Source organism: Danio aesculapii, chromosome 7, assembly GCF_903798145.1.
Source record: "Danio aesculapii chromosome 7, fDanAes4.1, whole genome shotgun sequence".
Lineage (NCBI taxonomy): Eukaryota > Metazoa > Chordata > Actinopteri > Cypriniformes > Danionidae > Danio > Danio aesculapii.
Window position 1 is genome coordinate 15,657,465 of NC_079441.1, and position 27,104 is coordinate 15,684,568.

The 27,104-nt window shown below is 35.2% G+C and overlaps 2 protein-coding genes across 5 annotated transcripts in view; both read right to left on the bottom strand.

Moving 5' to 3' along the window:
- Nucleotides 1–631: 631 nt before the first annotated feature.
- Nucleotides 632–3,607, bottom strand: LOC130232761 (uncharacterized). Of its 2 annotated transcripts, XM_056462739.1 has the most exons (6): nucleotides 3,480–3,607; nucleotides 3,017–3,370; nucleotides 2,826–2,900; nucleotides 1,863–1,985; nucleotides 1,538–1,569; nucleotides 632–1,407 (listed from the first exon to the last, which is right to left on the bottom strand). In XM_056462739.1, exons 1-6 carry the CDS (start codon nucleotides 3,511–3,513, stop codon nucleotides 1,303–1,305), a joined length of 723 nt encoding a protein of 240 aa, XP_056318714.1. In that variant the 5' UTR covers nucleotides 3,514–3,607; the 3' UTR covers nucleotides 632–1,302. The 2 variants fall into 2 exon arrangements, with proteins under 2 accessions (XP_056318714.1, XP_056318716.1); XM_056462741.1 differs by lacking the exon at nucleotides 2,826–2,900.
- Nucleotides 3,608–6,489: 2,882 nt separating this feature from the next.
- The window catches only part of map4k2 (mitogen-activated protein kinase kinase kinase kinase 2), a 50,019-nt gene continuing 29,404 nt past the window's right edge, over nucleotides 6,490–27,104 (bottom strand). For 2 of the 3 annotated variants that reach the window (XM_056461106.1, XM_056461108.1), the window contains 19 exons: nucleotides 25,205–25,263; nucleotides 24,556–24,602; nucleotides 24,405–24,443; nucleotides 24,166–24,199; nucleotides 22,734–22,893; nucleotides 22,482–22,651; nucleotides 20,708–20,749; nucleotides 18,051–18,135; nucleotides 17,827–17,906; nucleotides 17,668–17,728; nucleotides 15,596–15,719; nucleotides 15,451–15,509; nucleotides 15,210–15,313; nucleotides 13,201–13,372; nucleotides 11,622–11,690; nucleotides 11,442–11,528; nucleotides 10,749–10,819; nucleotides 10,599–10,654; nucleotides 6,490–6,908 (listed from right to left, as the gene is read on the bottom strand). In XM_056461106.1, the coding sequence (XP_056317081.1) occupies nucleotides 6,821–6,908; nucleotides 10,599–10,654; nucleotides 10,749–10,819; nucleotides 11,442–11,528; nucleotides 11,622–11,690; nucleotides 13,201–13,372; nucleotides 15,210–15,313; nucleotides 15,451–15,509; nucleotides 15,596–15,719; nucleotides 17,668–17,728; nucleotides 17,827–17,906; nucleotides 18,051–18,135; nucleotides 20,708–20,749; nucleotides 22,482–22,651; nucleotides 22,734–22,893; nucleotides 24,166–24,199; nucleotides 24,405–24,443; nucleotides 24,556–24,602; nucleotides 25,205–25,263 (1,607 nt within the window). In that variant the 3' untranslated portion in view covers nucleotides 6,490–6,820. The remainder of the gene's footprint in view (nucleotides 6,909–10,598; nucleotides 10,655–10,748; nucleotides 10,820–11,441; nucleotides 11,529–11,621; nucleotides 11,691–13,200; nucleotides 13,373–15,209; nucleotides 15,314–15,450; nucleotides 15,510–15,595; nucleotides 15,720–17,667; nucleotides 17,729–17,826; nucleotides 17,907–18,050; nucleotides 18,136–20,707; nucleotides 20,750–22,481; nucleotides 22,652–22,733; nucleotides 22,894–24,165; nucleotides 24,200–24,404; nucleotides 24,444–24,555; nucleotides 24,603–25,204; nucleotides 25,264–27,104) is intronic. The other variant, XM_056461107.1, reaches the window with a different exon arrangement.

The following is a 27,104-nucleotide window of genomic DNA, read 5'->3' on the forward strand; positions in this document are numbered from 1 at the left end:
TTCAGCCTAATGAACAGATTCCTTTCATTGAATGAACCGGTTCACAAAATTAAACAGATCTGACCGACAGTCACTCTGGCTTAAAAACAAATAAACCTGCGTATAATATCATTTGAAGACACTTTTTGAGAACTAATTCAGAACTAATGCTGACCAGAGGAAACCACTCGACCGAAAAACCGGTCAGCTGGTCATGAGCGCATGCGTGAACCGAGTACTGAATTGAATGAGTTCGACAGAGGAATAAAAACTTAATGTTTTTACAGTTGTATGGTTGTCGTGGTCTGAAATATTAAACAAAATAAAATGTGTTCACACAATATTTGTTTTCTGTTTTACATCACTATACAGGGATTCATAATTGTGAGTAGCCTATACATTATTGCACGATAACCAAACAGGTGAATTATGCTGCGTCCCACCCTGTTGAAAAACAGCATATGCTTAGGTAGGTTCTGACAAAAAAACAGAAGTGTGCGCACATCAGAAAATCTCAAAGACAGGTGCTCGATCAAAAACAAACATTTGTAGAAAAAGATCCAAAGAAAATCGCCACACTGCCGCTTTAGCGCTCAAAAAGTCTTTAATGTCACAACGTTAATGGACAACTTTAATGACCAACATGGTCTTAGGTGAAGCATTACAAATGGAAGTACTTGAGAAATAGTGAAACAGCTCTACACAGCACCTGCAGTCAACCATCACAATCAGCCAACAAGTCAACAAACAGGAGCATTTACATACAATAATATACATATTGTCATTTGGATTTAGTCAATTGACTTTGAAGTTGTGTGTTTTTGGACAGTGGGAGGAAACCGGGGGGCATTGAAGGAAACCCACGTGAGCATGAGCAGAACATGTAAACCAGTGACATTCTTGCTGTGAGGCGACAGTGCTAACCACTGGGCCACCGTGCCACCCATCTAGGAAAGGAGAGGGGGAGGGGATTCTTCTAAACAAACATGACTGTGATAAGAAACTTAGGGTATTTATATTGACTAAGGAATCGTCTGATTGGAGGATCATGAATTGGCTAATGCATGACTAGCTGTGTTCAATCATAAGCATGTTATCCTCGCCAAATTAGTTTATGAATAAACCCCACAAATGTAGTTGTTTGATCAGATTCTACGTTTTATTGTCTAAGGGTTTTTCTTTTCACTTGAAATTATTTTTACAGAACACACAAAAGTAAGATGAACTCTTTTGTTCTTACATTTGCTCTAAATTATGCTTTTGAAATGTCACGATATATGCACTTTTTAACAGTAAGTCAGAAACATTCATGAAGAGAATATTCTAAACCATATTCTGATCTCTTGACAGATGTTTGTTGTTTGATCGCCTTGCTGAAGAGATGGAGGCAAAACTCACAGCTGTGTAATTCTCATGTGAATTTCCAATCTGTGAAAAATAACAGACAGACAGACAGACAGACAGACAGACCAGTGTTAACAGGACCAGTAATATTTTTTAGAAATTTAATGCAATGTCATCCTAATTTCAGCCTTCCATGATAAAGAAATTCAATTACCTTGTTTAACAAAGATGCAACTTCAATTGGTCCTTTAAAATATGCATAAAATTAAAGACATTGCGTTTAATATAATGCATTTATGATGTGATATTTAATCAGTTTTGCACATGATTTTGGTTTATAACATTATTTTAGGATTAATGTCTCACTTAATATCCTTTAAAGCATGGTTAAAAATTAAAAAGTTAAAGAATTTAAAGTTGACTTTACAACCTTACTTAAATTAAAAATACATGAATGTTGTCAAGACTTATTGATCATATGATATTTTACAGTGCAGAAGGTGTGGGAAACTAGAACAGAAAGTTTGTGTGAATTTTACCTTTTTGCCTTTTTCTCCAGAGTTTGCAGTGATCAGCAGTGAGTGTGATAATTATCAGCACAATAAAAGTCGAGGATATCAAACAAAGTAACATAGGATTCCATACGTTTTGGCTATTGCTGTCTAAAATGAAGAAAAAGATTTTAAACGACAGTGTACATCTTAAAGTGGAGTTCTTTGATTAAATACTGTTATATATATATATATATATATATATATATATATATATATATATATATATATATATATATATATATATATATATATATATATATATATATATATATATATATATATATATATACTAGAACTGCATATAACTATTCAGTGTTGGATCATACTTTTACATTTCTTCAAACGATATTAGGGTTATTCTCAGAAAACCCTTAAACAACACAACACTTTAAAAAGACACAATAACAACACAATAAAAGCTTAGTTATTTAGTACATAAAAACAAGAATAAAGACAATTATATTCTCCACCAAGTACAGTTTGTAATTTTAACGAAAGAATTATTATTATTTATTTTCTTTCATTCATTTTCCTTAGTCCCTTTATTCATCAGGGGTCGCCACAGTGGAATGAACCGCCAAATTTTCCAGCATATGTTTTACACAGCAGATGCCCTTCCAGCTGCAACCCAGTACTGGGAAACACACACTCATTCACACACATGCACTACGGCCAGTTTAGTTTGTTCAATTCACCTGTAGCGCATGTCTTTGGAATGTGGGGGAAACCCGGAGGAAACCCACGTGAACACGGGGAGAACATGCAAACTCCACACAGAAATGCCAGCTGTCCCAGCCGGGACTCGAACCAGCGAGTCTTCTTGCTGTGACGCGACAGTGCTAACCAATGAGCCAATGTGTCGCCTATTATTTCTTTATAGGAATAGGAAATATGAAAATAGGAATATGAAATAGTTGATCAGATCATAGCAATTAAATGAGGAATTACCAGCAATTTTAATGGTGGTTCCATTCATAACTGGTATTTTTCCATAATCCATATTACCATCTTTGGACTCAGTTCCTTAATCATAACAAAGAACATTTCTTTAGATTCTAAACGACTTTGTTAAAATTATACTCCAACACAAAATCTGTGAAATAAAAGATATAGATATATAAGGTTACTTTATATTTTACCTTGTAGCATCAGATGTGCTCCAGAGATAAATCGTAGTAAATTTAAGAACACCGTCCCGCAGTAGTATATTCCAGTGTCCTGCTTGGTGGTAGCTGTGATCTTGAGGTGAAAAGAGTCTTTACTTGGTAAAATACTGAATCTTCCATCTTTAAACTCATCTTTAAACTTGACATTATCCAGTTGATTGTATGATATTGTGATTGCCCTTGGGACATGTCCAGTGCTCTGTTTATACCAAACCAATGTGCTGCTCAAACTAATTTTTGTAGATAAGCATTTGATGATAACATCATCTCCCAGCTGAAATGTTTGCAATGAGACAATTTCAGCACTGTGATTAGACTGGACTCCAGCTACAACAAATCAGTGAGATTTCAGCAATTAAAATGATGTATGAAAACCCAATAAATAAATAAGTGTACATTTAAACAGTCAAAAGAGCAATAAAAAAAAGCTACTTACGTGCCCAACACATCAAAATGACCCAAAAGATCATATCTGAAGCAATGGATGTGTGAAAATCCTCTTTAGAAGTCTTGCTTATGATGTGATTGGTCACTTTCAAACCAAGACAGACTGGAATCAAACTGTGATTGGTTGAAATCGACCTGATATCTCTCAACTCACTCGCAAATCAAAGCAAAAAAATTTTATGACCAATGTTGCCATAAATACTTAATGTATTTTGGTGTGTATGTGTGTGTGTATATATATATATATATATATATATATATATATATATATATATATATATATATATATATATATATATATATATATATATATATATATATATATATGCGTGTGTGTACAGTGTGTGTGAACAGTGTGTGTGAGTGTGGAATGCAGTGCATGTTATTTTTAAGGTTTATTTTTAAAAATAAATTATTGTTAGTCTATGTAAATTATTTGTGCACTGGACACAAATAGAGTTTCCTTTTGGGGTTGTTGCTGTAGTTTTGACTAAGGTCTGCACCATACAAACACAGTTTGTGGTTTCTTGTTTTTTAAAGATGGCTATCAGAAACGACCACTAACCTCTTTAGCGCCTTGTCGAAAAGACAGCAAGAACTTATATCCTGTGTACACGTGAGTGAAAGTCAAAGTCACAGATACAATTCTGCCTCAAAAGTGTTTCACGACCACAGCGCTATCTCATTAGAAACAGCAAGAATGCAGATGACTATTGAGTAGACCTCGTATGCATTGCTAGCTTGAGTGGGTGTTTGTGACAATCACAGATTTGACATGGAACAAAATTATAACCTTAAAACAGATGAGAACATGACACCATGAAAACTCTACGAGAGGTCATCAGCTTCTTAAATCATATGTAGATTTTTTGATTTTAAAAAATGTAGGTGTATTTAAAAAGCTATCCTTTATATTATATCATCTTTGCTTCAAATTACAAAAGAAATAGGTAATGCTGCAGTGTTTTTAATGCAGTGTCTATGTTCGGGACAGCAAATTTGGCATTGTTCTTTCTGTCTGCTGTTATCAGTCTCACACAATTTTTGCATCATTTAATGTCACTTCAGCCAGTTTTTCTTTCAGTGAGTTTAACACGGAGCCACTTTATGTGAAAGGTAAATACATTTTGAAGTAGCCCATATTTACAGCACAAAATGAGTTTTAAGTATAAAGCACATTTTTAGATGGTATTAACTTATGGCCCGTTTCAACTAAGGGGTACAGTACAGTACAACCTTCTTTGCTTTCAGGAACTTTGATGTGAAGTCTGAAGTATGAGGAGTGCTATCCTGCTGAAGAATTTGCCCTCTCCTGTGGTTTGTAATGTAATGGGCAGCACAAATGACTTGATACCTCAGGCTACTGATGTTGCCATCCACTCTGCAGATCTCTTGCACGCCCCCATGCTGAATGTAACCCCAAACCATGATTTTTCCTTCACCAAACTTGACAGATTTTTGTGAGAATCTTGGGTCCATGCGGGTCCCAACAGGTCTTCTGCAGTTTTTGTGATGATTGGGATGCAGTTTCTCAGATGATTCATCTAAAAAATCTACCGTCTTTCACTTTACCAAAGGATCAACCAGAAGTAAAGTTATTATTTGTTGCTCTTACAACTGAGATCGGCATAAAGACTTTTGTCAGGTAGTGTATAGACACCAGAGGGCAATGGTTTCAGCTAAAACTCTACTGTTCTACTGTAGAAAAAAGTCACCTACCTTTTAGATGGCCTGAGGGTGAGTAAAAAAGAACCTTGTGATTATTGGGTGAACTATTTCTTTATGATCATAACAATAACAACATGTTTAAAAAAATTTGACTCTTCTAAAACATAAAATACCATAAAAATACCAAATATTTGCAGATATTGAACCCTCTCAATGTATGCAGACCTAGTCGACTCTCTAATAGTATGGATGCAGACTTGGATTTGCAAGCTGAGACTGCACATTTCAAACTTGCAATGTCAGACACAATGCACTCAATGGAGCTAGTGATGTCCCTGTGAGGGATAGGGGCGGGTTAGGTGTGCTCATTGAAAGCATTGCATGCAGCTCAGCTTGCAACTCCAAAAATTAGATTTCAGAGGACAATAGCAGCCTCTAAAATAAGCTGCAGATTCAGAGTTATCAAAATCCACATGAGGTGTTTTTTAATTAGCAAATATTATGAGTACTACAAATGTAAACATTAGCTGAGCAGCTTGAACGCTCGCTTCTATTGGTGTCGTCAATCTAGCAACCTGCATCAAGTCAGACTGCAACATTTAGTTCAACCACAAGGTTTCAGTTCAACACCATTTATTCATTCATTCTCTTTTCGGCTTAGTGCCTTTATTATTCAGGGGTTGCCACAGCGGAATGAACCGCCTACTTATCCAGCATATGTTTTACGCAGCAGATGCCCTTCCAGCTGCAACCCATCACTGGGAAACATCCATACACTCTCATTCACACACATACACTGCGGACAATTCTAGCTTACCCAATTCACCTATACCATGTCTTTAAACTGTGGGGACTCGCTTCATTCATTTTCTTTTTGGCTTAGTCCCTTTATTAATTTGGGGTCGCCACAGCGCCAACTTATCCAGCATATGTTTTACGCACCGGATGCCCTTCCAGCCTACCCAATTCACCTGTACCACATGTCTTTGGACTGTGGGGGGAAACCGGAGCACCCAGAGGAAACCCACACAAACACGGGGAGAACATGCAGACTCCACACAGAAAAATGCCAACTGACCCAGCCGAGGCTCGAACCAGCAACCTTCTTGCTGTGAGGTGATTGTTCTACCCACTCCACCACCGTGACACCCAATTCCTAGACCTTTAAGACAAAAACTATTTTCCACACAAACAATCTCTACTGTGCTCATGGAGCAGATTTGTCCAGTTAAGATGTTAAAAGTATTCAATGATTGAAAAACTTGAGTTGTAATACCAAAATGAAACGCAAACAGATTAAAATCAAAGGAATTGAAACTCATATTCTCATATAGTTTGGTTTCACTGTAGTTTATTAGTAGTTATCACAATCCTTCCATCACAAAATTATATATTTTTATTTAAATACAGTCGTTTAATTTAGGTTAATTAGATGTAATAGACAACAATGACAAATGCACACTTTCAGAGAGACAAATAAAGAGCCAGGGTGTTTTCTTCCTGTACCCTCATAATGTGTACCAGTGAACTGATGGTCCGTGTCTGAACACACATAAGGCAGATTTACTGTTCTCAACGTCTTCTTTTTATCCATTTTCATGCATTCTGTCTCTGAAACGTCCATGTTGTGATGTGTGTTATTTACAGGTCTGCTGGCTTACTTCAGTAGCTGCTCTCATGGCCGGTCAAAATGTATAAATTGCTAGTGGCTGATGGGTTTTCAGTCGGGGTGCTTTGCAAAATAATGTCTCTGTAAAACAAAAACAAAAAAGAAATAATTATATTGTCTTAATAACCATCAATCTAGCCCTCGGAGATCGCTGGAGAACACTCACTCATTCACGCTACTACACATCTGCCGCTGAACTGGACTACATATCCCATTGTGCACCTAACACACACCAGTTCCAAATCACCACTGATTGAAAACACACAGCTGAAGCTCATGAGGACTTACTACCAGGACTATGAACACACCTCACTCACACTTTGCTGAGTCTTGTTAAATTGTAATGAGCATTTCTTTGACCTGCCTGAGTTTTTTTTGTTCATGTTGTTTTGCTGCCTGTCCTGGCCATTCACCTGTTTATATCAACTACTCCCTGGATTAACTGTATGCTTAAATTCACTCCTGTTTTGACCTTTGCCTGTCTGACGATTCTCAAATAAAGGTGCGTTTGGATCCTCACCTCTGTTGCTAACCGACTCATTACATATATGTGTAAGAGTCTAAATTATCATATGCATTTGTTTTTATGGCAAAACATGTCACCAAAGAAGGCTCACACAAATTCCAAAGGCAGATACTGATTAGATCAGGGCCTGGTGTGTGGACTGGGGGTTTTACGATGTGGTCACATGTTGATTGGTCAGTTTGAATGTCTGAGCATTTGGGCTTCGATCACATGGTCAAGAAAGACACAAAATAGCTGGTAAACTGTGCTCTGCCTCTTTTCCATCTCTGCGCTTTTCTGCTCTGCTCCTCTCCTGCTCTGGAGGCTATCTTCTCTGCCTCTTTGAGGCCTACTTACTCCTTTTTCTCTCTCCCTCCCCGTCTCTCTCTTTCTTAGGTAACTTTATTTTTACATTTAAGCTGGGTACAATTTATATATGTTTTTATCCTTTCATGTTTTATCATTTTATACAGTTATTTTGTAATTAATTCAGTTATAGCCATATAGAATTTTTGTCATTAAATCATCTCATTTTCAAGTATTTGTAAATTACTTTTGGTTCAACATCAACACTTAATTGTTCCATATTCCAATACAATACAATCACATAATATCAACGCTCTCTCACAATTTTAGCTATTAATACTGCCCTTATTTCCATTTTTGGTATAAGACTGCAGAAGAATAGTTTGACTAGAATGTACAGTTTTTTACCATCATGCTGATAACTTTTTAGTCATTCGGCAAAACTACCGTTCGAACCGCTGTGGTTAAAACCCATTCTTACAAATGCACACTTTTTAGATTTTTTTTTTTTCAATTTCAGTAGAGAAAATTTGTGATTATATAAATAATAATAAACATTACTGTATAAACAAAAATGAGTATTTTTACTATAGGTGGGCATAGATTTCGTTTTTAAATCTACAATAATCTCACTGTAATCCTGGAATTAATCTAGATTAAAATGGCTCATTCTAATTCTACCCAAGGCATTCAGAATATGTGTGCTACCCAAATAATGACTAAAAGTAAGTTTTTGAGAACGGGTTTCTCAGGCCAGGTGGCGCATTAGACCAGGGGCTTATCTCCTGTTTGCAAAATGCATCACAAACTGCTTGAGAAACTGTTCTACTATGATAATTGGTGATGAAAATAAATAATGTTCAATAAGATGTACTTGTGTTTACCTACTGTTTATTCAGGTAAACATGAATGTTGAACTGTAGGCCTACAGAAGCTCCAAACAGCGATTTTTGATCACCTTAATCCGACTAAAGTCAACTGAACTAAACAGAAATGGAATTAAGACGTGGAGTCTGCATATATTAGTGCCATTACTGAAGTAAACACCGCAATCAAACTATTGCCGTCATGTATTACTTTTCGCCATATTTTCCGACAAGATCCAAACATGCTGCTGTCAGTAAAGGAATGCGGAAGTTTTTTTCTTTCCATTTGGCATGCGTTATTAAATTCCATAACATTCTCACCAGTCCTTACTCCTTATTTGCGTCTAATAGCCCAGTTTGTCACGGGGGCATGAATGAAATGTTCATGAGTGAAGGTATAAACTGCCTAACTGCAGTTAAAGTCACCCAAAATTACAGGAAACTCTTACATGAAAGCACTTCACGTAAGCCCCTTAATTATATTCATGTCTATTAAGGCAAATAACTAGATTACAGATGTCCATGTAAACATAGTCAGTAGTGTCTTCGAAGTAAGTGAAAGATTCAGAAGGGCATCCTGCTGATTTGATTCAGAAGGGCACTTTTTTTGTCAGACGGCTCACCAGTTTGACTTTCATTCACCGTCATTCGTTTTAAAAAGCTCCCGGTCCATTTTATTTGTATATGTTTTACTCGAGCGCATAAACTCTACATGTGCCTGATAGTTAGATGTGGAGCTAACATTAATCAGATTCACTCTAGTGAACTGCATCCATGTTAGCACGGCACGTTTGAAAAGGTAATTTCACAGTAGGAATACACACAGGTTCGAAGACTCGTTTTCGCCACCTACAGTGCAATTCCGCCAGGTATACATCCACGCTATATATCAAGGTGAAAGTCATCATAGCTTGCGTAGAATAGACCCAGCTCCCAACCCAACTTTGAGAATAGATTAACGGCGATATTTTTTTATCGGCCATTAGGAGTATTGCTTTAACGCAGCACGTTAACACCGAAAACGGCTCACAACTAATTTTTTTATTTAAAAGACATTTAATAAAAACTTTTAAAAAACACATTTAAAGTTGATAATTAATGATAGAACAAATAAATACATTAACAAACAATACAAAATTTAATGCGACATCAAACAAATCAAATAAACACATTTTATATTTTCAGCTATAATTAACAGTAGTATTCTATTTACAGAAATAAACTAAGTGAAACAATAGCGATTAAATGTTGTTTACATTATGAAATATACAGTACTTAAGTGTATTTCGATGCTAATTATGGAAATAGTGGCACATATTTACACCTCAGTATCAAGGCTACATTATGAAATAGTATACAATATTACCATATGTGGTATAAAATTGAATATTTATCACATGAATGCCACTTTATTGGGGACAATAAAACCCTCCATACAGTCCACCCCTAAACCTAACAATAACCACATTCTAATAAAATACCCATTATATGTTTATTTACACTGCTAATTTAGAATATTTTGTTCATTTTATTGAACAGAAATGCCTTTCTGATCAGTTATGTGATGAGAATATATATATTAGTGCTATAATGCAGAAATGAATGCCTTATTTTTTACAGCACTAATGCAAAGAAAAAGAATTGAAAAAAATTAAATAAAATTCATTCTTTTATTCTACTTTGGCTTAGTCCTTTATTTATCAGGGGTCGCCACAGTGGAATGAACCGCCAACTATCCCGGCATATGTTTTACGCAGCGGATACCCTTCCAGCCGCAACCCATTACTTGGAGACACCCATACACTCTCACATTAACACACACACACACACACACACACACACACACTACGGCCAATTTAGTTCATCCAATTCACCTACAGCGCATGGCTTTGGACTTGTGGGGAAAACCGGAGCACCTGGAGGAAACCCACGCGAACATAGGGAGAACATGCTAACTCCATACAGAAATGCCAACTGGCCCAGCAGGGACTCGAACCAGCGATCTTCTTGCTGAGAGGTGACAGTGCTAACCACTGAGCCACTGTGCCGCTGAATTAAAGTAAAATACAATGATTAAAAACAAAGTAGGATTACCTGTGCGTTCCTAAAACTTTAAACACTCGGCTTTTGTCTGTGATTTCCTGTGTCGTCTATGAGGACAGAAGAGAAAAACATGATTAATATATCAACTATTAAATTTCACCATTGATGATTCATAAATAACAAAGCCCGATAACTCTTTACCTCACAGTTGTGCAGACTACATCCTTTCAGCCCGTGTTTCCAGAAAGCTAAAACACTTTCTTCTAAACAAACTGAAAAAAAAAAAACAGTCAAATGAAAACATATGCCACAATTTTAGCTTATTCCCATGTAGCAAAGTATTCTGGCCCAGATTTGGCATAAAGCTGGCACATTTGGGCCGAACATGGTCCGGGTTTGGCAGAGGTGGCACCGTCTTTAAGGTGGCACACAAGATTTGGGCCAGATGTAAAATGTACTATTTGGCCCAGATGTTAAATATTGATATGTGGGCAATGTAAGCCTGTCTTGACCCACATTTAAAATATATTCAAATTAATTTTGAGTAAAGAAGAAAAATCTACCAATCAGGTCGCTTTGAGAAAAAGCACACCCATCGTGCGCCTGAAGCGCAATCCTTCATGGGTTTCTCAATTTCATTGCAACTGTGACACAAAAACCCATCTGGCCCAGTTCAAGCTCAGGTATGAGTTATTAACTTGCCTGAGACTTGACCCAGATATGGTCCATGTTTTGCCCTTGTCTGAAACCCAGACTTGGTCCAGTCATGTCCAGCAATTCACTGCAGCATGTGGGCCAAGCAAAACCTGATTGTGTGGGCCAGAGCTGGGCCAGATAAATTTTGCTGAGTGGGTTGTGAACAAATACTATATTCATATTATATCAGGTTCATACCTAAAGTCTCAATAGGGAAGTCAAACTCCAGTTGTGATGCTAACTCTTTGCTGGGAATGCCCTGCATATTCACAATCTTCACTGTTTCTAGAAAGCACAACATAATAAAGTTTATTTACAGTACGAGAATCACTGCATGCTTTTATTGGTCATTAATAAATCATACAAATGAATACACACTTTCCAGTGCGATTAAAACCGTGTCTCTGTCCAGCTGCGTCACCTGTACAGCTCTTATTGACTCGCTGTCTGTGGAAAGACACAAAAAAAATCACATTTCATGCACTTGATGTCAATAGATAAAACACTTAGGACTATACTGTACTGTTTATTTGCTGAAAAGCACATCGAACAATGGAAGTTGTTTGTAAAATAATTTAAAAAAAAGTTTGAATTAAATTAAATTAAATTAAATTAAATTAAATTAAATTAAATTAAATTAAATTAAATTAAATTAAATTAAATTAAATTAAATTAAATTAAATTAAATTATACAAACCAGTAATTGTTCTATAATCAGGAGGTTTGGGGGATTAGTTTCTTATTCATTATTATTATTATTATTATTATTATTATTATTATTATTATTATTATTATTATTATTATTATTATTATTATTATTATTATTATTTTATTCTTGGAAGAGCTATCGGCCAATACTGCTTAAGATCATCGATCATAGGGTCAATTTAAAGCCTTAATTTGATTAGTATTATTTTGAGGGATAATACTTTCAGACAATAATACTTTGATTCAGGAAGGAAGCATTAAATTAATTAAAAGTGTTAATACAGATTGCTAATTATAAAACATATCAATGCAATCTCATGGAAATTAGAACTTTTTGAATTAGTGGTTGTACAATCTCATTCATACATTTCAGTACAATTTGCTCATCCCACCAATAGGGTTTAGTTTTGGGGTGAGGTTTGGGGGCATCCTTTTAAATTTTTTATACGTATTTGTATGACTTTTCTGACAATATGCAAAGTATCAGAAGTATCAGAATATGCATAAGATCAGACTGACTATATAATTATATACAAAACATCCATATTTCAGATCCTTGATGTTAAAAATAAACACTTGCTATTACTGGAATAAATAATCAGGAACGAATGCGACCATGAACCACAAAACCAGTCATAAGTGTCATTTTTTTTACATGTTTGGATACCTTCTCTGAAAGCTGAATAAATAAATTTTTTTTAAGATAGAGGATGATATTTGGCTGAGATACAACTATTGAAAATCTGCAATCGGAGGGTAAAAGAAATGCCTTTAAAGTTGTGCAAATTAAGTTGTAAGAAATTCATATTAAATACATACTCAAAAAAAGATATGGTAGGAAATTGATAAAATGTCTTCATAGAACATCATCTTTACTTAATATTTCACCTACTTTTGACATAAAAGCAAATTGCTGGCAATTGTTACAAATATACATATGGATTTGAATGTGTTTTCATCAAATAAATGCAACCTTGATGAGCATAAGTGAATTCTTTCACAAATATTAGAAACTTTTACATTTTAAATATCTATATTTTATATATTTTAATATGATAGGCCTTTATAAAAACACAATTATTATCCGTAAAATAAGTTTTAATCCATTTTCTTATGAGGAAAGAGCCTAATCAATCAGTTGGAGCACTCCTAGTGCAGATCAGCATGTTTTAGATTTGTTTGCTGAGTGTGAGATGAGAAGCGTTTGCAGAATTCTCATGAATAAGCAGCCAGTCAGTCAGCAATTTACCTGGCGTAGGGTTTGGCAAGCCGTTCAGATTGATGATGTCAAACTTCAGCTGTGGCTCATTTTGCTGTTCTGGACTTTCCTGAACGCCCACACAGAGCTGAGGAAGCTCATCGCTCATCAACACCAGCAGCTCAAAGATGATCAGTGGCTCCGGCAGCGGCACAGCAATGTGCTGCACGGACAGAACAAGAGGAGAAAGAGCCTCAGAGAATGACTATCAGAAATATTAGAATTGCACCTGCTGCAGCCATAGTTCGGCAACAAAGTTCCTTATTTATTATGCTAGTAAATGATAGTATAGTTCCAAGCCATATCGAACTGGAAAATAGCAACATTTCATAGTAAATTATGTAACTACAGAAGAATCAAGCTTATTATTAAAATTATGAAAACTCTTTTTTTTTTTGAGCGAGATGCTAATGGTCTAATTCGATTCAATGGTTTATGCTAAGCTAAGCTAAAAGTGCTTCCGTTAGGCCCAGAAATCGGCTGAATAAATTAAAAATTGCTAAAACTCAACTGTTTAGGGGAGTAATGAGCCTTTTTTTTTTAAGTGGAGTGTTCCTTTAGAATGGACCTATTATGCTCCTTTTTAGAACATGTAAAATAAGTCTATGATGTCCCTAGAGTGTGTATGTGAAATTTCAGCTTAAAATAGCCCACAAAAAATGTTTTATAACTCTTTGAAACTTCCCTTTTTAAGCTTTGATCCAAATGGTGCCATTTTAATATGGAGCCAGATCAGTCTCAAAAATAATACATCTGAAAAAATAAAACTCATACATGCACATCACCATTCAAAGTTACAAAACCTAATTCGTAAATTTATCAATTTAAAACACAATTCATAAATACACAAATCCAATTCATAAACGGAAAACACAATTTGGGAATTCACCAGTAAAAATCCTAAAAATTCCCTAAATGAATTAGATATGTGCTTTTATGAATTGTGTTTTAAATTTACGAATTGGATTTGCATATTTACGAATTATGTTTTGAATTTACAAATTGGATGTGTTTATTTACAAATTGTATTTTGAATTAACGAATTGCGTTTTGCGCATTTACGAATTGTGTTTTGAATTTACGAATTGTGTTTTATGAATTTACGAACTGTTTTGAATTTACGAATTGTGTTTTGTGTATTTACGAATTGTGTTTTGAATTTACGAATTGTGTTTTGAGTATTTATGAATTGTGTTTTGAATTTACGAATTGTGTTTTGTGTATTTACGAACTGTTTTGAATTTACGTATTGTGTTTTGTGTATTTACAAACTGTGTTTTGAATTTACGTATTGTGTTTTGTGTATTTACGAATTGTGTTTTGAATTTACGAATTGTGTTTTGAGTATTTACGAGTTTTGTTTTGAATTTACGAATTGTGTTGCGTATTTACGAATTGTGTTTTATGTATTTACGAACTGTGTGTTGAATTTACGAATTGTGTTTTGTGTATTTATGAATTTTGTTTTGAATTTACGAATTGTGTTGTGTATTTACGAACTGTGTTTTGTGTATCTACGAATTGTGTTTTGTGTATTTACGAATTGTGTTTTGTGTATTTACGAACTGTGTTTTGAATTTACGAATTGTGTTTTGTGTATTTACGAATTGTGTTTTGTGTATTTACGAATTGTTTTGAATTTACAAATTGTCTTTTGCATATTTATGAATAAAGTTTTGAATTTACGAATTGTGTTTGTTTTTTTATGAATTGTTTAGAATTTACAAATGGAATTTTGTAAATGTGAATAGTGTAGGAATTTTATTTTGTAAATGCAATATTTTTGAGACTGATCTGGCTCTATATTTTCGGGACTGTTACCTAAATTCAAATGAAAACCTGGTCCCAGTACTCTTTTAAAAGAGGCCAGAGCTTCAAATGCCTATGTAGCACCATTGCGGCAGATTCAAAAACAAGACTAATGCCCTATGCTAATGAGGGAGAGATTAAAGCCCTTATAGAAGTGATTTCTGCATAATAGGTTTCCTTTAAGATATTACCTTGAGGTGCATGAACTTCTGCAGTGGTTCATACCACAACAGCAGAACCAGTCCAGAGGGAACAGCGGCACACAGGAACGTGCTGTCAGTGTACGGATTACGAGCTAATGATGAAGAATCACAGAAAAAACATTCATTCATTTCAGTCAGCTAAACTCAGCTTTCCCTTTTCCCCATCTTAGACAATTACAGATTAACAAAGTTAAAATCTAAATGAGGTAAGAAATGAAATGTTCCTCACCCACACTGCACTTTCGACAGCCCTTCGTGTCGGGGATCTTCACTGACACAGCGAACTTCCTGTGAGAAAATCAATAAAGGTTTTAAAAGGAGTAGAAATGAGCTGAACAGTTGGATTAGGGATGTCAGTCTTGTGTTTGTGTGACCTGTGGATAATCCGCTCAGTGAAGCGGTTGGAGCCGAGAGACAAGTGTCCCTGTTTCCTCTGTAAGTGCCCTCGCTGCTCAAACAGAGCTGTCAGTCTGTGAGAACACAGCTGAGATGACTTGCCTATTAAACAATAGAATAGAATAGAATAGAATAGAATAGAATAGAATAGAACAGAATAGTTGATATGCAAGGCAAGTTTATTTATATAGCACATTTCCTACACAATTGTAATTCAAAGTGCTTTACATAAACAAGAATAAAAGAAACAAAAAGAATAACATTATTAAAAACATATTAAAAGGTATTAAAGCAGGATTTAAACTAATAAAAATCAAAGCTTTAATAGTGCGATCTGTCAGACGTAGCATAGTGGCCATTCAGTAAAGGCACAGCTAAACAGATGTCTGTAATGTTGGAGCACATCTGATCATTGGAATTTTATTATTTACTTAACCCTAATAGAACACTGTGACATAACCACACTTTTAAATAAACCACGTGATTAAATAAATCATTTAAACTATTTTTCATTCATAAACTGCTGGCTTTCTTGGTGATATTTCATAATTTTTTGTGTGGTTTTTTTTATTGCTTGTTTTGGATTTGTAAAACCATAATAAAATTTTACATATGGGAACTCAGATTTGACAGAATATGCCACATTTGTTTTTTATTATTTTATAATTCATTCATTCATTTTCTTTTCGGCTTAGTCCCTTTATTAATCAGGGGTTGCCACAGCAGAATGAACCGCCAACTTATCCAGCATATGTTTTATGCAGCGGGAGCCCTTCCAGCTGCAACCCATCACTGGGAAACACCCATACACTCCCATTCACACACATATACACTATGGACAATTTAGCTTACCCAATTCACCTGCAGCACCTACAGCACATGTCCTTGGACTTGTGGGGGAAACCTGAGCACCCGCTCACCCAGCCGAGGCTCGAACCAGCGACCCTCTTGCTGTTAAGCGACAGCGCTACCTACTGCGCCACTGCACCGCCCTTTATTTAATAATTAATTAATTTAACAAAAATAGTATTGTATGTCTTTATCTTCATTCCCTTTATTGAAATCAAAGGTTTGTTTGTGCGTTTTGTAATCTTTGCAGCTGATTCGAATGTTATTACTTGATTGAATGGGCGCTATCAGTGGTTATCAGCTGATAGATATGGGCCAGTAGGGACCTTCTGTGCCTACTGATAGGCTCAGAAGGCTGTTATCAGCTATATATCATTTATGAAACTTCCCATTAATTGTATTTTATTAACATCTACCCCTACCCCAACCTCAAACCCAACCGTCACAGTAATGTAAAAACAGATCTGGATCTGCAGTCTTCTCTATTAGTATAGCTGATTAACCATGTGGATGGATGATAACAGCCTTCTGAGCCTACTAGTACTACTGAGCATACTGGCCCATATCTATCAGCTGATAACCACCTATAACGCCCATTCAATCCAGTGATAACATTTGAAGCGGTTGATTTTTTATGTTAAGGATTAAAAAAATAAATTCACATGATGCAAAATACTATTTCTGACAGATCTACAACTCTAAATATTCCTAAAATAAATAACATTCTTCATTAAATAAATCTTTGGTAACATTAGTCAATGAAAATACAATTATGCATTGCAATTTCTTACTTATTTTTTAACTCACACAACTCGCAACAAGCAAAACTTTAGATTTCAATAATGCATTAGTTTAAATGGAGCTATGAATAATAAATGCTGTTCAATTATTGTTCATTCTTATTTTAAGTTAATAAGTACATTAACTAATGCAGCTTTATTGTTAAGTGTGAGCAAATTATTATTTATTTAGAGTTTAAATTTTAATTTAGTTTAATATTATTCGGTAAACATGGATTATAGTGTCTAAGCAAATGAGATACACTGTTATGATTTAGTTTATGTTATATTAGCACTCCAATACAAAACAGTTTGTAATTCCTAAGCTTCTAATTTCTAAAAGTTAACTAAACTAACATCACATCAATCTCAAATCACAACATCTAAACCATAAAACAGTAAAAAAGAAAAAAGATCCGTACCAGAGATGGACATTAAGACATTGTTCATGACATAAAGCCACGTGCATCTCTGTGGAAGCAACTGCAATGAAGACCACATTTTAACAATTAAAAAAGACCTTTTGCTCTCATGCGCACTGCATTTTATGACAGAAAAATACAAACACATTGATACACTACCTTTTCTAAGGTGTCTTCATGCAGCTCATTTAAGTTTAGGATATAAACGCCCTCCTCTGCCCCCAAAATTAAATACTGATCTGTGGATAATCAATTGTCAGATACTTTAATATAAATTAATTAATAAATGAATATAAGATAAAATAGCATTTTATGGTCTATTTAAATAATATTTTCCATTTTCATTCAACTTCTCTGTCTGTAGCATTAAAGTAAATCTGTACCTCTTGTTTTGGGCAAAACCCAAGTGTCTGCACAGTGGATTTTCAGTGGACATCCATTAAAGACTTTGGTAAAACAGGCCCCCATCTACGCAACATGAAGTATTACAGTTTTGTATTAATACAGCTATAAAAATAGATGTAAAATAAGCAACAACTTAAACTTATTCAAGTTATTCAGGTTCAAGTTTTCAGATCACATTCTTAATCACGTTAATCCCAACCGAGTAATTAATTATACATGATTATATGTTTGTCAGACTCTAATTTAGCAAGGTTTAAAGGCACAATATGTATAATTTTTCATTAAAATGTCCAGAAACAGCTAGAAAAGTGTTGTATATGTTGCTGACTTATGGACCTGCATTATGTCAAATGTTTTGAAAAATGTTCCAATCCAGAGAAATAAGCTAGTTAAACTAGCGAGACAGACCGTGTCCTGTGTCATCATGCTATCTGTTACAATCACCAGCAATCAAGCCTGTGCAGATTGCTGGAAAACACTATCATTCATTTACTCTACTACACATCTCCCACCGGTATGAACTACAGGTCCCAACATACACCTCACACACACACCAGTCCTAGTTCTCTCCCTGATTACACACACAGCTGATGTTCGTAAGGACTACTGACCAGGACTATTTATACACGTTACTTTGACAAACACTTTACTGAGTCTTTCAAGGCGTTATTTCTTGTCTAGCCTTTCTGTGTTTTTGACCCGTGTTTGTTTATCATTCATGATGTTTTGCCGCCGGTCCTGATAATTCGCCTGCTTTTGACAACACTCTTTTAATCCGTGTTTTGTTTATCGTTCATGTTGTTTTGCTGCCTGTCCTGACCATTCGTCTGCTTTTGACCACGCTCTTTTGACCCGTGTTTTGTTTATCTTTCATGTTGTTTTGTTGCCTGTCCTGACCATTCACCTGCTTTTGATTACGCTCTTTTGAGCCGTGTTTTGTTTATCTTTCAGGTTGTTTTGCCACCGGTCCTGACCATTCGCCTGCTTTTGGCCACACTCTTTTGACCCGTGTTTTGTTTATCGTTCATGTTGTTTTGCTGCATGTCCTGACCATTCGCCTGCTTTTGGCCACACTCTTTTGACCCGTGTTTTGTTTATCGTTCATGTTGTTTAGCTGCCTGTCCTGACCATTTGCCTGCTTTTGACCACACTCTTTTGACACGTGTTTTGTTTATCTTTCATGCTGTTTTGCCGCCTGTCCTGACCATTCGCCTGTTTTTGGCCACACTCTTTTGACACATGTTTTGTTTATCGTTCATGTTGTTTAGCTGCCTGTCCTGACCATTTGCCTGTTTTTGACCACACTCTTTTGACACGTGTTTTGTTTATCTTTCATGCTGTTTTGCCGCCTGTCCTGACCACTCGCCTGCTTTTGGCCACACTCTTTTGACCCGTGTTTTGTTTATCGTTCATGTTGTTTAGCTGCCTGTCCTGACCATTTGCCTGCTTTTGACCACACTCTTTTGACCTGTGTTTTGTTTATCTTTCATGCTGTTTTGCCGCCTGTCCAGACCATTTGCCTGTTTTTGGCCACACTCTTTTAACACGTGTTTTGTTTGTCATTTATGTTGTTTTGCTGCATGTCCTGACCATTCGCCTGCTTTTCACCACGCTCTTTTGACCCGTATTTTGTTTATCATTCATGTTGTTTTGCCGCCTGTCCTGACCATTCGCCTGCTTATGACCACACTCTTTGAATCGTCTATATGCTCTAGTTTGTACCTGTTTTGACCATTGCCTGCCTGACTATTCTCTTAAATCAGAGGTGTCCAAACTCGGTCCTGGAGGCCTGGTGTACTGGAAAGTTTAGCTTCAATTTGCTTCAAAACACCTGCCAGGAAGTTTTTAGTATATTTAGTAAGAGCTTAATTAGCTGGTTTAGGTGTGTTTGATTAGGGTTGGAGCTAAACTCTCCAAGACACCGGCTCTCCAAGACTGAGTTTGGACACCCTTGTCTTAAACATTACACGGATCCTCATCTCCACTGTCCTCGAGCCATATCTTATACCTAGCTCTGCACATTTGCACATAGCTCTGCACATTTTTTCTCCAACCCTAATCAAACACAGCTGATCCAACTAATTAAGGTGTTCAAGACTACCAAAAACTATTAAGCAGGTGTGAGTTAGAAGAGGTTGGAGATAAACTATAAAGAGCTGCGGCCCCCCAGGAATTGACTTTGAGACCACTGTGTTACACTAACAATGACAAACAACCTCAGTTTCCAGTTTGGTTTTATAGAAAACAGGAAAACTCCAAAAATGCTTTAATATGTTGTGGGTTTTACTAGATTGCACAGAGCAGCATTAAAAGTAACAGAAAAAATAACAGAACATTAAAAAGTATTTAGCCTGAAAAAACTGCATCAGCTTTCAGTTTTACTCTGCTTCATACTACCATGATAATAAGTCTAGAATACTTTATCTCATCCATCAACATGATTTCTGCAGGAGTACTATAGGATGTAATGAAGACCACAACTCCCATGTTTCCACACTAAAGTCATGGCATCATCAAACTACACCTTTGTTTTTTGTGAATACCTGCCCCCTAGTGGCGAAAATGACATACTGTGCCTTTAACACAATTAAAAGATATATTTAGCTGGTTAAACATATTAGCTTGTTAAACTTACATAGACTTGGGGAGTGGGAGGAAGTCCATGAGAATCAGCCCTCTATGAATTAAAGGTTAAAAATACAAGCATGAGTTTTGGAGGTTTCTTTTTAGTCAGTCTGCCAGTAATGATTTTAGGGATTCCAAGAAAACAAACAAACAAAGAAACAAAGAAACATATGCAATGTGTTCCTGAGCTCTGTCCATGGTGCAGAAATATATAGCATAACAATAACACAAAATTGACATTTATGTGACGCAATTACCAGGTAATTCAATTCCATACAATTATTCAATCTATTAATATTTCAGCAAATCAAAAACCCAAATTTTAAGTTTAAATATTATTATAATGTTGTTGTTTTTTTTCTTTTATATGTCCTAAGGATGTCTTTTGTTCTCTTCGTGTATTTACAACCATTACGGTGCTAGAAATTGATGGACTAACATACTAAAAAAAATGTTTACACGGTATTGTACTTCATGCAATGTTGTATTCCTCAATAAAAATAAAATTTGCCCAACACTTTTCTTTAGTATATTTGCTTTACTGTGTTATACAGTTTGTATATATTCACATACATGTACACACCTACACACACCTTAAAGAATAAGTAGGATAAAAAAGCCAATATGCTTTTTATATAGCATTGTCCTAAATTTCGCATAGCAGATGTTTGTATATTCTCCACATATACATTAAAGTTTAGAGTATATGTGTTGGTGTGCCTCCAGGAACAGAGTAGGGAAACACTGGTTTAGAGTCTAACAAACAGCACAAACAGTACATATTTTGGATGTCTCCCTTATCTGAACCATTCATTTCAGGATTTTGAGTCTTATCTAATGTTCTGATTCAGGTGTGTTTGATTAGGGAGAGGTTGAAAATGTGTACTGTTGGTGTGCCTTCGGGAACAGGGTTGGGAAACACTGCTTTATAATACCAAGTGAAAAATGAGACTAGAAATATATGTATCGCAGACATGTGGTAGATTACATTTAGTTTTTATGCAAAGCATTTGTGTGTTGCATGCATTGGTTGTTTCTCTAAATTTGACAAATTAGATGGAGTCTTACAACTTTTCTCCCCACCTTGCAGGTAGTTCTGCTTTTGGCTGGAGCAGCCAATGGGTAAAGTCTAGATGGGATACAGCTGCAGATACTCACATTCATTCATTCATTTTCCTTAGTCCTTTTTAGGCTTAGTCCCTTTATTCATCAGGGGTCGCCACAGCAGAATGAGCCGCCAACTTATCCAGCATATGTTTTACACAGCGGATGCCCTTCCAGCTGCAACCCAGTACTGGGAAACAAGGACTCGAACCAGTGACCTTCTTGCTGTGAGGCGACAGTGCTCACCACTCATTCATAATGATTTAAAGACTAAATGTTTGACACCATAACAGTGTTTTGTCTGAATTAGAATTAATTAGATCTGAAAAATACCTTTTACCAATTTATTCTAATATCGTTACATAATCAAATAAGTTTAAAACATAGCTAATAAAAATAGCATTTTTCTAGGGAAATATTGTAAGAATTACCATTATCACAATACTCAACAACAATATTGCATATTTGTCCAGTATCATGCAGCTTGAAAAGTCATTAATTGTATTATTTTATGAGATTTTTTGCAGATTCTCAGAGAGGTGTGATATCTACATACTAAATGTAAAAATGCTCCATCAATAACGCCATTAATGAAACAAATATATAAATAAGTGTTTTAGATAGAAGCAATACCAAAATACAAGTCTGTTATTTGTAACATCCAGCGTTTTGTAACTCACAGAGTCCTCAGTTTTCTTCCTCATGGTGCTCCACTCTGGAGAAAGAGCTGCATCTCTGCTGAAAGTCCTTGTTAAAGTCCTCTGCTGTTCCTCTGTGTTTTTCCCATCAGGAACACAAGGATCACTGCACCACTGCCGCACATCCTGACTACCTGAACACCTCAACAGCACTGACAAAACACAAAGAGAGAGATGCTCATATAGAGAAATTCAATTACAATGCATCTTGTATGTTCTGGTAGTTATTAATACCTGATTTTGGATTTGATACAGTTTCTGGGCACAGAGTAGCACTGGGTCGAAGCGTCAGGTCCTTGTCCTCCAGATCACATTCTAAAGAGCTCATGGGAGGAAGTGATGTTGTCGCAGAGGCAGGTGGAGGGCTGAACAGTCCACTTTTCCTCTTACTCCACTACACAACATCAGAAATCATTTATTGAGTTTTTTTTGTCTTGCATTTCCTTGCATATACAGTTAAAGTCAAAATTATTAGCCCCCCTGTATATTTCTGTCTAATGGAAAGAAGATAATTTTCAATACATTTTTAAACGTAATAGTTTTAATAACTAATTTTTAATAACTGATTTCTTTTATTTTTGCAATTATGACAGTAATTGTTGCATAACTGTTACAGTCACCAGCGATCTATCTACTGCTGATCGCTGGAGAACCTTCACTTTCACATATACGAACTACAACTTCCAGCATGCACCTCACACACACCGGTTCCTGTTTGACATTCATTACATTCACGGCTGGTGACTCAGTGACTAATATTTTGGACTATTTAAACAGCACACACACACATACATTGCTGAGTCTTGTTTTACCTGTAGCATCACAAAGTATTTTTCCTTGCATTGCCATGTTTGTTTCTTTGCTTTGTTTATTGATTTCTGATGTTAGCCGACCTTTTCGCCTGTGGCTCAACTAGTCTTTTGGATTGCTCCGCATGTTACTGTTTACTCCTGTGTTTGACCCTTGCCTGCCTGATCATTCCATGTTTAATAAATACACTGCCATTGGATCCTCACCTCCATTGTCCTGAACCATAAGTTACAGAAATATTTTACTGGATATTTTTCAGGATATTAGTATTCAGCTATTGCAAGTGCAATTTAAAGGCTTAACTGGGTTAATTAGGTTAACTAGGCAAGTCATTGTATAACAATGGTTTGTTCTGTAGACAATCGAAAAACAAATATTGGGTAAATTGTTTTTTTGATGGTCCATTTGAGTATTTGTAGACTGTCAGCTTAATATCTATTGATCCTGCTCCTTCAACAGACATTTAACTGACTATAAGAAACTTTGCAAGCACATGTCAACTTACACTAACTCCAACTCCAACCCTAACCCCAATCTAACAGTCTACTTGGCATTTAGATGCAATGTAACTTAAATTCAACAAATGGACCATCAAAATATAGTGTGACCAAATATTGCTTAAGGGGGCTAATAATATTGACCTTAAAATGTTTTTTTTTTGTATTTAAATCTGCTTTTATTCTAGTCGAAATAAAACAAATAAGACTTTAGAAATATTATAGGAAATTCCTTGCTCTGTTAAACATCATTTGGCAAACATTTGAAAAAGAAAAAAAAATCATAGGAGGACTAATAATGTCGACTTCAACTGTATATACCAAAAAAACTATTCATTGGTAAAATTTTAAGTGCACACCTCAAAAAATGAGAATCTTTTGACTGTCAGACTCCTGGAAGAGAAAAAGTTCAAAGCACAATGTCAAAATGATTTCTGAATGTCTGTGCAATGAAGTAAAAAAAATAAATAAAAATAATAATAACTAAAGTTAAACTGCATTGTAAGGAAAGGTTATGCGTATACACAAATACTGTATTTTTCATGTGTGGTACATGCAACTCCACAAGATGGCACATGAAATTAAGTAAAAAATGTACCTCTGCTGTAACTCCTCCTCCACACACTCCAGAAGACCCCTGCAGATGAATACAGTTAGGTTCAAAACTTGAAATAAATTACTCAATGTTTAAACAAAAAAGTTTTAATTATAATACAATAGCATGTTCATTTCAATAAATCAGCACTTACGGTGACTCAGGTTCATCTCCAGATACGCTCCAATCATCACATGATCCCTAATGATGGAAATATACAGTTGAAGGCTGGCTGAAAGTTATTAGCTCTCCTCCGAAATTCCCAAGTGATGTCCCAAGCATAATAGCTTTAATAATTATTTCTAATAACTATCTTTTTACTTTAGGCATAATGACAGTGCATAATATTTCACTAGTTATTGTGTAAGATAGTATTTAGCTTAAAGTGTGATTTAAAGGCTTAACTAGGTTAATTAGGTTAACTAGGCAAGTCATTGGACAACAGTGGTTCATTCTGTAGACAATCGCAGACAATTGTTCTTAGGGTAGCTAATAAGATTAAAATTAATTAAAAACTGCTTTTATTCCACACAAAACAAAAATAAAATATACAAGTATTTTTCTTCTGAAAATAAAATAAAATAGAAAACACTTGCCCTGTTAAACAGGACTTAACAAATAATATAAAATAATAAAACATTTTAGAGGAGGACTAATCATTTTGCCTTCAACTCTATTTCATTCATTTGATTTTTCTAAGCAATATTTGTGAATTATGACAGATGAATGCACAGAAAAGATGCAGTTTTGTTGGTTACGTTTGATCCCAGAGACCATTATTAAATGAGAGAAATAAAACTGACCAAGTCAGGATAGGGTTCAGTCTCTTTCCTCCTGGGAGGGGTAAACTTGACCTGGTCAACTGAAACAAATAACAAACATGCATATTATATAAGTGCTGTTTTTATATATTTATTTTCTACCATTCAAAAGCTGGTGTCTTTTGTAAGTCTAAAATTTTGACCAAGGCTGCATTTATAGGATTGCAAAATATTAATTAGAGACACAACGATGTTTAAAAGCAATTTTCTGCCTTTGGTGGATTATATATAGGCAACCATCAGAGGGTATTCAATGTGACTTTCAATGTGATATTACTTTGATTTTGGGTCACAGAGAGGACTAAACCAGTTTTTAAACTCTGCACTGCTAAAACTCCTTCTAAAACTTTTTTTAGCACAAACTAAAGAACACAAAACCCCCAAAATGACAAATATTGCGATGAGATTAAAAAAAAATTATAGAAGTGTTCTGTCAATAAGAAAATTAATTTGTTTTTTACTTTTTTCTGTATTTATGTTAACACATTTTTTTGTTTAACAACAAATGTGAAGTAATATTGATTTGATATGTGTCAGGGGATCCTTCAAAAATGTTCTCACATACTAATTTGCTGCTCAATAAGTATTCAATACATATTATTTCTTAATATTTTCAATGGTGAAAACATTATTAAATACCTAAAAGCTGCTAAATATCTTTGTGAAAACCATTTTTCAGGATTCTTTGATGAATTAAAATTCAGAAGAATACTGTTCTTATGATATAGAATATTTATGTGACATTATAAATATCTATACAAACATAATTTGAATTCTTGCTGAATATACTGTAATATTAAAGTTAAAGGAATAGTGAAATTTCTGTCATCATTTACTTGCCCTTCACTTGCTCAAAACCAGTTTGAGTTTCTCCTGTTGAAGACAAAAGAAGATATTTTGAAGAATGCTGGTAGCTGGCACCCATTGACTTCCATAGTATTTTTTTTTCCTACTATGAAAGTCAATTGAAGTCTTTAAAACATCTTCTTTTGTGTTCAACAGAAGAAAGAAATAAAGTAAATGATGATGAAATGCTCATTTTTGTGTGAACTATCCCTTTGATTAACGTTTTTAATGTATAACTGAGCTTGCTGACTAAAATGCATGCATGTGTGTGTGTGTGTGAGACCTTTAAAAACTTAGCATGAGCATCACTTCCTTAGACCCCCTGAAGAAGCTTCATTGTCAGTCAGTCTGCTTTTCTGCCTGTGAATGCTGTAATCTTACAGTCAAGACGTGTGACAAAGGATTCTCAGTAAAAGTGGCATCAACTTGCCACACGATCACACACACGCACAGCGCTCTCTGCTTGGCCTTGAATGTAAGCAGTGGATCAGTGAATGTGTGTGAGGGGGAGGGAGATGGACATGCCATAGACGTGTGCTAAACAGTACCAGCTCTATGGGTTTGACATCACTAGCGTTACACTCAATAGCCGCCTTGTTGCCTGAATACTGAACATACATACATTGCACTCTAGCCATGCACACGCTGAAAATCAAAACACACACATGGATATGACTTTGCAGTGACACTGGACTTAAAGCAGAAAACAAACTGAACGTTGTAAATGTGATATGATCATATACAAACATGCTAAATATTTGAGAGAGAGAGTAAGATTTTGAGTTTATTGCAATAGCTATTTCATAGGGAAAACAAATACAATTTATAAAAAACACTTTAAAAAGTAAATAGGTTTATATATATATATATATATATATATATATATATTTTTTTTTTTTTAGTTTATATATTGTTTTTTATACATTTTATTTGATTTTCCCATGAAAAGGTTAATCTCAATTAACTGCATCCAAAATAAAAGTTTGTTTTGACATAAGATATTTGTGTGTATTACATATATTTATTATGTATTTGC

Coding starts and splice junctions, on each gene's coding strand:
- LOC130232761 (XM_056462739.1), bottom strand. CDS start 3,513: ATGATCTTTTGGGTCATTTTGATGTGTTGGGCAC. Junction 1,986..2,825: donor AACCACCATTAAAATTGCTG/GTAATTCCTCAT, acceptor TCTTCATTTTAG/ACAGCAATAGCCAAAACGTA. Junction 1,408..1,537: donor TTGCATCTTTGTTAAACAAG/GTAATTGAATTT, acceptor TATTTTTCACAG/ATTGGAAATTCACATGAGAA.